Below are 15,000 nucleotides of genomic sequence, written 5' to 3'. Positions count from 1 at the left end.
TGTAGGTATGGGTGTGTGCATGTGTATTTATATACATATATATATAAATATATATATAAATATATATATATATATATATATATATATATTCACACGTATATGGCTATCTTCGCCTGTTTGTTCAGTAGGACTAAACTTCTGCTAGACATATGCTATATCTGTCATAAACATCCAGTTGCAGTGATAAATGCTTCCTGCAGAATCCACTTTTTTGCTGCCAGCAGCTTCACCATTGTTGTTCAGGTAATCGTCCACATGTGTGTTTGAGCATTCATGCATACGCACATCGCATTTGCATAATATGGGTAAATCAAACCCAGATACGATAGTGAGTCTGCCGGTGTGATGGGTTCAGAACCACCAACTAATAGCTCCTGACCACAACTCCAACATGAACTTAGATGATTTGTCCATCCACTGAGCAGAGCGGATTGCAGTCATCTGTGAGGAGGGCTTAGAGTTCAGTTTTCTCAGGGCTTGGTAAGCAGGACGAAGGTCATTTACCAAGGAATGGCCTTCATCCTCCTCAGCAAGATTACTGATGAACTGTTACTTGTCTCTTCTCAACAGTATCCAAGCTCTATGCACCAAGGAACTGTGCAAGTCCTGTTTGCCATTCAGCCAAGCTATGCGTCACGCTTCTGTGGCCTCCAAAGACTCCAGTGAGATGAAATTCTGCCTTGCTCTCGGGCGTCCGCCTGTGGGGTTCCCTTGGGCTTTGCCCCACAGGCCACATCCTAGGTTGGTGCCTGCCAGGACACAGGTGGAATGAGTAACTCTTGCTCCCATCCTGTGCCCCAACTTTTGCCCTCCCAACAGGATCCACAGCCCACCTCACTTGCCTGGTGGAAGGGACATAACTCCTCCTTCCTAGCATATCCATTTATAGGAGACAATGCCGGTGAATTTCCTGAGGGGAGGATGACTGGTAAGGCCCACCTCCCCATAGCCGCCCATTAACCCCAGGGGGGCTGAGGGGCAGGAGTTTACCTCTGGGGCCTCCTGCTGTTCTGAGATCCTCCACATTTTGCCTGGGACCATGGGTGGCCATGAGGAGGCACTGCAGAAGTCTCGATGATGGAAAGACTGTGAACTGGCAGGGGAGGCTTAGGCATAGCTGCTCCCTTTTTCACACTAGGCTAGCCAGTGGTGGCAGCCGCAAGCGAGAAGGCATGCAAGCACTTAACACTATCGAGGCTACCAAACCATTGTTTCACATCTCCCTGAGCATGCTATATGTTTATATATGTATTAGAGAGGAATTATATGTGTGTACTGGTTTCACTTATTGCAAATGAAGTTATTTGATGGGTCACCGTGTATGATTTATTATTTCTCTACATTTACTTGGTACTGAATTCATGTATAGTGTACCAGTTTTTACTCAAGGGATACAAATTTGTGTGACTATTAATATATTAGTATATTTCCTTAAACTGTATGTTAAACTGATTATCTGTATTTAGTATAAGAAATTAATTGTATTTATTATCCTCTTTATTAATGTTATATTATTCTTTGCATTTCGACATCTCTCATAGTTTTGAATTGAGAGATATTAAGCATATGGAATATGATCTAGTGTAAATACATTTCCAGGTTGAAATGTAATAACTAATAAAGTTACAACGGCCTAAACTGGTTTTCATTGGAGGCACCCTACAATATATATATATATATATATACGCGTGTGTGTGTATATTTATATATACGTGTTTGTTTGTGTGTGTGTGTACGTACATATATATATATATATATATATATATATATATATATACATATATATATACATATACGTGTGTGTGTGTGTGTGTGTATACACATATGTGTGTGTACATACACATATATATACATGCATATACATATATATATACATATATATATGTATATATGTGTGTGTGTGTGGATAGATAAAGATAGATGATCAGATTTTTTTATTTATTAATTTTTAATTTAGTTTAATTACATTTGTTACAATAGATATTTTTGGTGTGACATGCCGTCTTGTTTTATCTTGCTTCTAAATTCTAAATAAGTAGAGAGGTCGATAGATATTTATTAAGGATTACGACTTCATATGTTGAAATTTCCACGTCACTGTTATAATAGTTCTTTTGGTGAGGATTATATTTTTTCTTCATAAAAACCCTTTCACTTTACGTGTACTCTAGGAGGCACTAAATATTGTATGAATAATTCATTACCATATTGTATACATATCGTAGTAGTTAACAGACGTAAGATTGGTAAAGTATATAATTCTGTAATTCACTTAAGAAACAAGTTTACTTCAAGGTCCTTACTGTTAACAGAAATGTGGCTTTAAGGTTATATTATGAAATGAAAGAGTATTTAACATTTTATCAACATGAGTGTAGTATTTATGAAGGTAATAACAGGTACACTACAAAATCACGTGGCAAGTATAGCTACGACATTCAAGAAGAAATAACAAGAAATAAGAATCTTTCTCTATAAACTAGATACCTGAAAGTACAACATTTGATCTCTGAGCTCATTGAGGAATTAATGGAGGCACTGACCTATACAATACAGCGACGTTACTGATGAAACTAAATTCACTCTGGTTAGCCCGATTCAGTTGTTTCCCATGGAATTTACAATGCCCATTCAAAGGGAACAACAATATCACAATAAAATCCAACTTGTAATCATGACAAATATTTCGATGGATTCAAAATTTCTTCTGAGTATTTCTGTTACGGAGTATCATGTAGTAACTTAATAATGAATAAGTATTGAAGATGAGCAAAAATAAAAATTTAACTTGTAAACAGTAAAGTAAAATTTCGGTTGAGGGACCAACATGACAGTTAAAATAACAGTATTTACAAGTCCTGTTGATCAACACTTCGTAAAGCTACAAACCTGGAAACTATTGAGCAAGGTGAAAATAATGAGTAGCACTGCACTGCAGGCCCTACATATGTCTTTCCCATATGAATAAGTTGAAAAATCGTGTTCTTGCCCTATAGCTAATGGCACCAGTAAATTATTCAAAACCGTTAATAACTCAATCTGAAAAGATGACAGGAACGATGGAGTTTACGGATGTGTGTGGCTATATGTGTAAACACATAGAGCCACATAAAAGGAAAGTTTGGGAATCGCTATTCTATAGTATATATGACAATCTAATTTACTAAGACTGCGACATAGTCTCTAACCTTCAGTCATCTACTATCCACCATCCGGCAACAATGACATTTCAGTGTTGCAGATCTTCACTTCTCCACATATCTTAAAAGCATAGTATGTATTCCACATCGGTAATCAACATCCTTAATCGGTAATACACAATGATCATTACCAAGAGAGAGAGAGTGAAATTAAATACAGTCTTGTTCTTGAAAGTTAGTAGTTGTGTTCCTTCCAAGAGTCGTAGGAACCCGCGTCTATGGAGTGGTAGGCCGTTCTGTTGAATACGCTGAACTCCTCGTCGGTGTCAGTGAGTAGAGAATGGTACCGGTATCTCTGCTGGTTAAGGCTGAAAGAGAATAATGATAGCGAGTGAAAGAGCGTTCTGCCACGCCGATAAAAGAAAACATTCACTACATACCAAAACATGTTTACTTTGAATAAAACAGTGTGACTTTCGGAATACCTTCTGAATGTCACCTTTTATATCAGTGGTAACAAGAGGATGCATGGAGTAAAACGATATGATATATAAGAGTCAGATCTACACAAAAACATGAACAGTTAAGGAAAGACACATGATCTAGTAATAAGTAACTACCACGCAAATTGACGCTTCCAGCCATGTTACCTGATTTTCCTGTACCACACTCCGATCACAGTGGATGTAATTGCCAGAACAATGATGACAGCGGATACGAGGCCCACCTTGGCGTGGGGACTCAAGCCTTTGTTGTCCTCGCTGAAAAGACGAATATGATTAGAAATTCAATGATACATCCTTCTTTATCTAAATTATATATATTGAGTCATTAATTCATCTAGTCCGACTAGAAAAGGATTTTCTTAATGGGAATGGTTAACTATTTATCAACATTATTCCATGAGAACAAAATCAACAAAATCCTGTTTGATGAAAAAATATAAATAAATATAAAAGATATTTTTGCAGTTCTGTTTGAGCAATATGAAATAACCATCGTTCGTTTACCGCCTTATGCTACAGACGTTACACATAGCACGAAACCATTCATGAACTAAATGCTGAAAGTAAGTTTGAAACTTCTGCACCAAAGGACGGTCAATTCAGAAACACAGGGATAAAATGCTTACATTCCATCGTCAAAGTCATACTCAGCTGGAATCGCCTTGGGGTGCGTAACAGGCTGTTTCTTTGCAGGTAGTTTTGTCTTATCTTTCCCATGCATTGCGGTTTGAGCCACTGCAAGCGGAGGCACTGGTTTCTTCTCCGTGGGATGAAGAGTCGGCTTCGTTGTAAATGGCTTAGTAGTTCCTACCTCTTTGACAGGTTGTTTTAGAGCTGGCTCAACCTTTACAGGCTGCTTGGGAGTTGGTTTTTCTTTGGTAGGCTGTTTAGGAGTTGGTTTAGTATTAGCAGGTTGTTTAGGAGTTGGTTTATCTTGAGTAGGTTGCTTAGGAGTTGGTTTTCCCTTGGCAGGCTGTTTAGGAGATGGTTTATCTTCAATGGGTTGCTTGGCAGGTTGTTTAGGAGTTGGCTTAACTTCGACAGGTTGCTTGGCAGGCTGTTTGGGCATTGGCTTAGTATTAGCAGGTTGTTTAGGAGTTGGTTTATCTTCGGCAGGTTGCTTGGCAGGCTGTTTAGGAGTTGGCTTAGTATTAACAGGCTGTTTAGGAGTTGGTTTATCTTCAGCAGGTTGCTTGGCAGGCTGTTTAGGAGTTGGTTTATCTTCGGCAGGTTGCTTGGCAGGCTGTTTAGGAGTTGGTTTATCTTCGGCAGGTTGCTTGGCAGGCTGTTTAGGAGTTGGCTTAGTATTAACAGGCTGTTTAGTTGGTTTATCTTCGGTAGGTTGCTTGGCAGGCTGTTTAGGAGTTGGTTTATCTTTGGCAGGTTGCTTGGCAGGCTGTTTAGGAGTTGGTTTATCTTCGGCAGGTTGCTTGGCAGAATGTTTAGGAGTTGGTTTATCTTCGGCAGGTTGCTTGGCAGGCTGTTTAGGAGTTGGCTTAGTATTAACAGGCTGTTTAGGAGTTGGTTTATCTTTGGCAGGTTGCTTAGCAGGTTGTTTAGGCGTTGGCTTAGTATTAACAGGCTGTTTAGCAGTTGGTTTATCTTGAGTAGGCTGCTTAGGAGTTGGTTTTCCCTTGGCAGGCTGTTTAGGAGTTGGTTTGGATTTGGCAGGTTGTTTAGGAGTTGGTTTATCTTCGACAGGTTGTTTAGGAGTTGGCTTATCAACAGCAGGTTGGTCAGGAGTAAGTTGGTAAGGAATCGATTTATCTTCAGCAGGTTGTTTGTGAGTGGGTTTATCTTCAGTAGGTTGGGGGGATTGTTCAACTTGAGCAGATTGTTCAGTATTTAAATTTTCTTCAGTTGCTTCAGTTACTTCTGGAATTTCTACTTTTGGGTCCATATCTACCCTAACGGGTGTTGTCTTCTCTTCTGCTTGTGCTATTGCTTCTCTTTGCTGATTTATCTCTTCATCAGCTGTTAGTTCTACTGTGGCTGGTAAAACTAGATTAGTTGTTCTTACATCCACAGGTGTTGCTGGTTTGGGTTCTGTCTCTGCTGTAGCAGGTTTTTCCTCTTCTGCGGCTGGTATTATTTGTTCAGGTTCAGTCTCTATCTTGGCAGTTGTTTTTACATTCACGGGCGGTGTCGCTGCCTTTGCTGGCGTCTTCTCTGGGGCAGACGTTTTTGGAGATTTAGACTTTGATTTAGGTTTAGCTTTTGCATGTCGAATTTGTTTGGCAATTTTGGCTTTGACAGGCAGAGCAATGCCTGCTCCAAGAGGTACTGTAGGTGCCTTTTTATCAGATGTTGCTTTACTAAGGTCCTCTTTAGAAATTACTGCTGGCGTGGTAACCTTCGCTTCAGCAGAGTCTACGGCCTCCTGGTTTTCAGTCTCTTGTACTTGTTGATCTTGTGCCGGACCAGAAGATTCTGGAAATATTGAACATTTGATTTATACATTGTGTGTCAAATTCATAGTCCGGCGGCCGAATGTAGCAAGAAGAATGGTTAGTCATAAATTAATGTAAAATATTAAGAGGCTATGAACAGGCAAATGACTTTTTTACCACGATGGTAATACTTATATTAAAAAGATAAGATACAACTATACAAAAAAAATAATCCTGAAAACTCAAGGAAAGGGAAATGTCGTAGGGTCACTTGGACGACCAATTTTACATAGTATATGGTACCTAACATTAATTTAAAGAATAAATATGTTTATCATTATGTAAACTTGCAGTTCATGGCAATCACACGGATATAATATTAAAAACAGGAGTTGTTAATTTTCAGAGACCTCAGCCCCTAAAATGCTTAGTATGTATGAAACAAATTAGGTGCCACTGGTAATTCTGTTGTAATTATCATACTGGTATGTACATCCTCATGTTAAGTATTACGTACATTTTAGGCAGAGTCTTGACATTAAATGTTAAAAGCCGTTACATTCTGACGTCCGCATCAAGCAAATCCATCTCTTGTAACGGTCTTGTCCGAACAAATTGGATGACTGTCTTAAGGGCACGGCCACACTTCCTGGGAGGCAAGAGGGCAGCGGGTTGCTTAGCGGGTCAGAGGCTATCCTAGGTGAACCAACAAGGTCAAAATCGCTCAGGGGCTTGCGGGACGCACCAGTTCAGACATGAGTATTGAAGAAATTATAAGTGCTATTTGTTAGCGGAAGGTGGTGTGAGACACGCAGATCCCCAACGAATTACCTTTATACAGAGACTAAGCATGCAGCTGTTTATATAGAGACTGAGCATGCAGCTGTTGATTCACTGAGTAGTATGGCAGAATTGCTCGCGCGATTTTGCCTCTTCCGATGTGGACACGGTATCGCTTGCCTCTACACGCTAGGCATCCCGCTAAACTCTACCCTCCCGGCAAATAGCGTGCAGTGTTGCCGTACCCTAACGGTTTTTCCGACCAGTTGGTTCGTCCGTCCGAGTTCGATGTGCATTATATTTACTTTATGTGAGATTACGTACACTGCAGATAGTAAATTAGCTTTGGTTCAACTAAGTGATATGCAACATCTCTAGTGTAGGGTTCTCAACCCTTTTTTGGCTGCGACCCCTACAAATTACTTCGACAGATTCGCGACCCTATCCCCCAGCAACAGAGCATTTCTGATAATTACTATAACACATTGCAAAGTAGTTACCGTTATCAATAGTACACGATTATTAGTGTTGAGTAATTTAAACAGTAAAAACATTACGTGGCTTTATGATGCACTATCGAGCATCGGGCAGATCGATCACCGCTGACAAGTACTAGACGTGTTAGGGTGGGCAGTGGGAGGAAGGGAGGAGAAGGAGGAGGGGTTGCAGGATCTCGTGACCTATCAATATAATTTCGGGATCCCCGCTTTGAGAACCTCTGCTCCTATGGATGGTGGAAGTTCAGGGGGTTTAGCCCTTACTAAACAGTTCGAGGTACAATTATTCTGAATTTACTGCCACTGTGAAGATTTACTGTTATTCATATTTTTTCATATCTGAACACCCTAGTCATAAAACTCAAAAGAAAACGTAAACCATTTTCCTAAAACTGCCCATCAGCATTTGATCAGCAAAAATGTAGCCATCCTTCCAAATAATATTTATGAATGTAATGTCAACGTGCTAGTATGATTTTTGTTGAAAATAATGGAAAGAATGCTATAATCGTTATTGTAGGGTAATATACAAGATCGTAAAGTATTAGCAAGAACGATAAATATGGTATATATATGGCAAACTGTATTAAGATCCTATCTTGATACTTTAAAGGTGAGCTTATTATTGTCATCATGACAAAAGCAGCTAACATCTTTAACAATATTATGTACAAATAAGCCTTCAATTTTAAACATAAAATGCGTGAGTAATCAATATGAGATAAGACAGTAAAGTGTCTCTGTTTACAGCGCACTTATTAGTCAGCTGACGATGTACCAATGATCGCTGATTGGCTTAGAGCAGAGGATCCTACTGAATTTTCTAATGGTTTTTAATGCACTCGAAATGTTTGGTCGCTCTATATTTTTTATATGATACTCAGTATATATATTTTAAGATAGCTGTAAAGTTGTAAGGGATACGAGATTTTCATCGCGGGAGTTCAGAGAGTGCATTGTTCTAACTGTTATTTCTGCTACAATAAATTGAGCGTGATTTTAGATATAACTCCGTTATTTTGATCCTATATGTAATTGGAGTAAAATAGAACTGACATCTTTATCATACCTTCATTCTAAAGAAGGTCCTGAATATTACTGTATTTAAAGTATTTTCTTCTATCATTATGGATGAATGTTGATTTATTGCTATTATTATTAGCGTTCTTATCAGTCTTGATTATCATGACATTCGTAATACTACAAACTGTATAAGTGTATTTCCATAAAGTGTTGCATGTAATTTGTAACTGGTTATATATCCACCCTCCGCATGTATATGTTTGTCAGCCTGTCGATCTAGCTCTCTCTCAACTTGTTCGCACTCATAAAACTCCTTCATTCTGTCAGCTTGCCATGAACATAAAGGAAAATCACAAGAAATCAACAACTGCCTTATTCTGATCATCTCTCTTCCACTAAATACTACGCACTGAACACTTGTGTGATCAAACACTTCTCTCACTGAATAGCAGAGTGATCAGATAGAAGTGTGATTTAGCGCCTGTGTGAACCAACACCCGCGTCTCTGATTACACAGAACACAATACGCATAAACACTAGTATAACCCACCTGGATTGGGTGCAGCGACAACGAGAACAGTAATAGCACTTAGTGTGAGGAAAATTGACAGAAATAACTTCATTTTGCTTGTTAATGGTGTGCAGTGGTAGCACGGAAAGAAACTCGATAGGGTCTGACCACTGTTATCTCGTGTTATCTAATCTGATATGCTGATTTGATAAGCGTAAAGGTATTATTCAGAGGGATGATGCAGACGAGTTGTGAAAGGCCTCATAGGAATGTTTGATACGTTTCCGCTGCTCTGACTGGTATCTTTTTTTTATTATCTTTGTTTTTACTACTAGTCCTAATAATACTGAAATAATAATCAATTTCCACCGAGTGCCCACGGGGAGTGTGTGTAAAACCTCGCTAGCATTACTCATGTATGAGTAGATAGGTAATGTCTATGGAAGCTAGTTAGCTCCTAGTTGCACACTCCTTTTAGTGGGTCGTGTGGTATGGTTGGTTTAGTACTGGCCCTCCGGTCTCATACCAGGAGTGACCTAAGAATGATAATGATATTATTATTACTATCTTGATTATTATCATCAATGTCATCATAACCATTATTATTATCATTATAACTATTACTATTACTATTATCACTAACATCGTTATTGTTATTATAATTATCATTATTATTATATTTTTTTGTTGTTAATGGTATTATTATCATTATTATTGATGTTATTATTATTATTATTACTGTTGTTGTTATTATTATCATTATTGGTTATATTATTATTATTATTATTATTATTGTCATTGTTATTATTATTATTGCGATTATCATCATTATTATTGTTGTTGTTATCATTATTATTTTTGTGATTATCATAATCATTACTTTTGCTGTCATTTTTTATATTATTATTACTACTGTTATTATTGTTATTATCATTATTATTTATCATTATTGTTATTGTTCTGAGTTCTTTATGATTCTTATTACTAATGCTTTTAACGTCATAAACATTATTGCTAATTAACGTTATTTATGTTTTCCTTATCATTATTTCCATCGTTATCTTTAGCTTTACTATCATTATTTTTACTATTATTATTGGTGTTAATGTGTTTGCGTGTGCATATGAGTAGTTGCATATATGTATATGTGTATACAAACACACACACACACACACACACACACGCACACATATATATATATATATATATATATATGTGTGTGTGTGTGTGTGTGTGTGTGTGTGTTTGTGTGTGTATGTATGTATGTGTGTATATATATATATACTGTGTGTATATATACATGTATATATAAATGTATGTGTGTGTATGTATATGTATACATTTATATATAAATGTGTGTGTGTGTGTGTTTGTGTGTGAATGTGTATGTGTGCACTCACACACACAGACAATTACACACACACACATACAAACGCGCGCATATACACGCACGCACGCACGCACACACACACACACACACACACACACACACACACACACACACACACACACATACACATACACATTTTCATGCTTATGTTGCAAGAAACAGAGCAAGAGGTTATATGTATAATGCACATGCTATATATACATAGATGCATACATATCTATATGCTTGTTGTCTATTTATCTATATCTATGTAAAAAAAAAAAAAAAAAAAAAAAAAACAATGTAAAACTAGATTTATTGAAAGTGAGACAACAGTTTCGGAATCCACCTGGATTCCATCCTCAGGTCTGAAGAGGAAAGGGAGAGGAGAGGGTATCAAACAGAGAGGAAAGGCAACGCGGTAACACGGGGCAGGACTTCCTCTCCCGTGTCCGTGGAGTCCCGCCGGCGACCATGATGAGCTTGGATGTCGACTCCCTGTTCACCAAGGTCCCGCTTGAAAAGGAGAAAACACACTACCGCTTGATGACGTCCTCGCTTTCCTTGAGAGGAGGCTCCCCTCAGAGGATCCTCGTCTCCCTCTGCCCACCGACGTCTTTCTCCAGCTGATTCGTCTCTGTGTGGAGTCGAATTCCTTTTCCTTTGAGGGTCATTTCTACTCCCAGACCTTCGGCGTTGCCATGGGCTCTCCCCTCTCCCCGGTCTTGGCTAACCTGTTTATGGAATTCTTCGAACCGGAGCTTCTCCCTTCTGTCTCCCTTCGTCCGATGGTTTGGCTGAGGTATGTTGACGCTCTCTGGCCTCATGACCCTGCCCCGTTCTCGGACTTCCTGACCCAGCTGAATTCTCTTTCCCCTTCCATCCGTTTCAAGGTGGAATGGATGATTGACAACAAGCTCCCCTTCTTGGACACCCTAGTACATCGCTCTGCTGACCACTTCTCTTTCTCCATATACAGGAAGCCCATGGATAGTTGTATGTACATACACTTCTTCTCATACCAACCTCTCCATGTAAAGAGAGGTGTTGCCACTTCGCTGTTCCTCCGCGCCCTCCGTATCTGTGACCCACAGTACCTGGATGGAGAGATCGACTTCCTGCGTCGTTCGTTCTCCAAACTGGGCTACCCTCGTCATGTCCTCGACGCCGCGTTATCCAGGGCCCGGCGTACCTTCTACCACGACTCCTCTTCTAAAGAGACTCCTCACCTGCCCGTCCTCAGCCTGCCCTACACTGAGGAGATCTACTCTCTCCGCCGCCCTCTTCACACTCTCAATTGCAGGATGATCTTTCGCCAGGTGAACACTCTCCGTCGTAACCTGGTCCACACCAGCCCACCCTCTTCCTCGAAGAGGGTGGGCTCCTGTGACAATCAATACTTTGGCGAGACGGGCGCCAGTCTCACTATGCGCCTGTCTCAACATAAGTCGCTGTCTCCAGGGGACACAACAACAACGCTCTCTTCTGCCATCAGTGGGATACAGGCCATCATATGGACTGGTCATTTCCGTCCGTCTGTCCTCTCCTGCCCCGTGTTACCGCGTTGCCTTTCCTCTCTGCTTTATAACCCCTCATCTCCCTTTCCTCTTCAGACCTGAAGATGGAATCCAGGTGGATTCCGAAACTGTTGTCTCACTTTCATTAAATCTAATTTTACATTGTGGGTTTTCACCATTTATCTATGTGTATATATATACATCTGTCTGTCTGTATCTATTTATCCGTCTATGTGTGTAGATGTGTGTGTGTGTGTGTTTACTGTATATATGTACACACACAAACACACATTCTTGAATCCCACAACATCCATAAATATAGTTTATCTACTAATGATGTCCACCTCACTAGCAACAATCCGGCATAGTGATATAAATAAAAATGATAAAGATAATAAGAATAAGATTACCAAACCGACAAATTTTCTTGCAGAAATGGACGGTGGAGAAGGTAGAATGGCAGCTCACAACTATATATTATTTAAAAAAAGAAAAAGAAAGAAAAACGGAGAACGGAAAGTAACTTTGAGGTTGGTCGAGGCTTCGGTACGTATCGAGAGGAAGTCGCGAAATGATACTGATTTTTTTCCCCCCAAATACGACCATGATCTGAAGAAATCTAATTACCAGAATAAGAAAAATTTTCTAATAAAGAAAAAAACACGATTAATAAACTGTGTAAGGGATTTGTTGCTAGTAACTAGTAACATCGGGTAAGAGGAAAATAGATAAAGTTCCTTCCAAATGATGACGCCATTGAAATAGAGGAATTGCGATGTTTGAGTGTAAGTAGACGCAGCGTTGTGTACAGACAAATTCTGGAGAAAAGCAATACACAAAAACACCTATAAATTTCAAAGGTAGAGAAAGAATCAGGCGTGTTATAGTTCGTTCGTGACATCGTGAAAGCAGCCCAAAGCCCCTACGACGCGGAAGGGCGGGGCACCGAAGGTCAGGCTGGGCTCCGGGGTCATTCACGTGTTTTTTTCCCAAAGAAATGGGTGATAATTTCTACTTCGTGGGCCTTGATGATATTGGCGATAAATTCGACTCATTTTCAGATCAGAATTCAATCATAATATCACTATTATTGTTAAAATCAGTAACACAATGGATAGAAACTCTCTTTCGCGCTTTCATATTGCCAAAGTGACAAACAATAACAACTTCACTCTCAGGCGACATCGTGCGAATTCGGTGAGCAAGACTGGGCGAAACGGCTTTTATTTCCTCCCTTCGTGAAAATGGCTTTCCGAATCCTTTTCGAATCGAATCAGTGAATCTCGAATCCATCCTCGGTTACGTAGAATTCGGATCATGAGTCCTGCATCGCTAATCTTCGGCTCTTTGATAAGGTAAGTCGACGTGATTTTTTTTGTACAAAGGAGTTGATAATGTTTGTATCATATCAACGGCGGCCATGACGACAAAAAAGAATTCTAAGGTAAAAAGGTGAAAGCAAAAGGGGAGAAAAAACCTAAGGTTAGCTGATTACGATATGAAAGTTGACTTGAATACAAAAAAAAAAAAAATATATATATATATATGCAGATACATCAAATGCCAAACCGGTTGAACATTGACTTTATCTATGTTTTGTCACACATTGATAGATATTAGATCTACTGTCTAAGAAAGTCGTGGGAATTCATTTTAGCCCCCCCCCCCCCAAAAAAAAAAAGAAGAATAAATACAAATAAAAAGTTCCCATTTCCTGTTTAGGCATAATTATGAATAATTAATCAATAAATTTTAACGCACAATGATGGTACTATTAACTAGTGAAATTTTAGTATCGGCTTAAATTATTGTAAAAATCAAGAGAGAGAGAGAGAGACAGAGAAAGAGAGAGAGAGAGAGAGAGAGAGAGAGAGAGAGAGAGAGAGAGAGAGAGAGACAGGCAGGCAGACAGACAATCAGTGCTTTCTCCCCATATACATGGGGAGAAAGCTAGAGACAGACAGAGACTGAGAAAGATGGGGAAAGGTAAAGGGGGTGAGAGAGAGAGAGAGAGAGAGAGAGAGAGAGATGGGGGAGAGGGAGACAGAGAGAGATTTGAGATAGAGAGATATGAGGGAGAAGGAGAAAGAGGGAGAGGCAGACAGACAGGAAGATGAGGAAAAGGGAGAGAAAGACACACACAGACAGGCATAGAGAGAGAGGGGAGAAGAGAGATATAGAGAGCACCGGATGTTGGAATTCATTAGAGAGGGCTGATATCATCAAATTTGCCGCCAGGCTGGCCACATACCCGTCTTCGCTCGCCCTTTGCCAAGCAGTGCAAATTCTGAGTTTGCGAAAGTTTGCGAAAAGATGGAAACGTGCGAGAACAAATGGTCGGTAAATACTTTGAGAAAGTGCTCGCTTATTAACTCAGCCGTAATGGCCATCTTAGGGAGCGTTGGTAAGTACATTCCTGTTGGGGTAATTATTTTGTGTCATTATTCCCATTATCCACAATCAATTTGTTGGAATTATGTCCCTACATGTTAAAAGATTTTCGTTTCACAATTTCACAACTATGGGCAAAGGCGTTAGGGCATTACTTAACCCCTTGCCGACGGATACGACGGGTAGACACGTGCTTTGCCCACTGTTAGTACTTGTTTGATTGTTTATACACATAGATGGCTATACTTGTACTAAGTCACCAATGAGCCAGTTAGGAGTACTGCCCGTCTCGCCCGTTCACCCTTTTCTTTGATTTACGAAATATTTTACATTATCTTATTTTGCTGTTACTAATATTAAAAAGCATTATAATAATTATAATGTTTATAATAAAAATAACACCATCGATATCCATAGCACTAGTAAAAAACACGTTTTTCCCGCCAATTCAAATCACGTATGGTCACAAGGTCTACTAATTGACTCCTTTGTGGCTAAGCACTAGCAGAGCCATCTATGAGCAGACATTTCACAAAAAATATAGAAAATGGGCACAGCATTTTCCCCATTTTTTTTTTTCATTTTCCCCGACGGCATTGGGTTAAGCACTACCTAAGGCTTAAGTACCCTGTCTATAATAAGGTACGTGGCAAAACAAATCATAAAAAATCGATGAAAGTGCAATTGGACAAAATCAAAGGAAAAAGTGAAAGAAAGTTTCATGCGAAGTAAAAACAAGCCAAAAAGTCATATTCCGTCTTGAGTAAGGTACCTGCATTGTTTGCTAGAATTTATATCACAGCACCCTCAAGAAGAGATAGAAACTACTTAGAAATATTCTAGGATTTGTACTAAACGGTACATTCAATAGAGAAA

At 39.3% G+C, this 15,000-nt stretch overlaps 2 protein-coding genes across 2 annotated transcripts in view; one reads left to right on the top strand and one right to left on the bottom strand.

The window, feature by feature from the left end:
• Positions 1–1,924: 1,924 nt before the first annotated feature.
• LOC125028350 (proteoglycan 4-like) lies at positions 1,925–9,040 on the bottom strand. Its single transcript, XM_047617841.1, has 4 exons — positions 8,887–9,040; positions 4,273–6,076; positions 3,791–3,901; positions 1,925–3,508 (listed from the first exon to the last, which is right to left on the bottom strand). The coding sequence occupies exons 1-4, from the start codon at positions 8,957–8,959 to the stop codon at positions 3,376–3,378; spliced, it is 2,121 nt and encodes a 706-aa protein (XP_047473797.1). The 5' UTR covers positions 8,960–9,040; the 3' UTR covers positions 1,925–3,375.
• A 3,656-nt stretch (positions 9,041–12,696) lies between these two features.
• The window catches only part of LOC125028341, a 3,615-nt gene continuing 1,311 nt past the window's right edge, over positions 12,697–15,000 (top strand). The window contains exon 1 of the mRNA XM_047617824.1: positions 12,697–13,088. Within this exon, the coding sequence (XP_047473780.1) occupies positions 13,051–13,088 (38 nt within the window). The 5' untranslated portion in view covers positions 12,697–13,050. The remainder of the gene's footprint in view (positions 13,089–15,000) is intronic.

The sequence above is a fragment of the Penaeus chinensis genome, chromosome 8 (genome assembly GCF_019202785.1).
Source record: "Penaeus chinensis breed Huanghai No. 1 chromosome 8, ASM1920278v2, whole genome shotgun sequence".
Taxonomy (NCBI): Eukaryota; Metazoa; Arthropoda; class Malacostraca; order Decapoda; family Penaeidae; genus Penaeus; species Penaeus chinensis.
This window is presented reverse-complemented; position numbering and strand designations above follow the sequence as displayed.

Coding starts and splice junctions, on each gene's coding strand:
- LOC125028350 (XM_047617841.1), bottom strand. CDS start 8,959: ATGAAGTTATTTCTGTCAATTTTCCTCACACTAAGTGCTATTACTGTT. Junction 6,077..8,886: donor TGTCGCTGCACCCAATCCAG/GTGGGTTATACT, acceptor CAATATTTCCAG/AATCTTCTGGTCCGGCACAA. Junction 3,509..3,790: donor GTGTGGTACAGGAAAATCAG/GTAACATGGCTG, acceptor ATTCTCTTTCAG/CCTTAACCAGCAGAGATACC.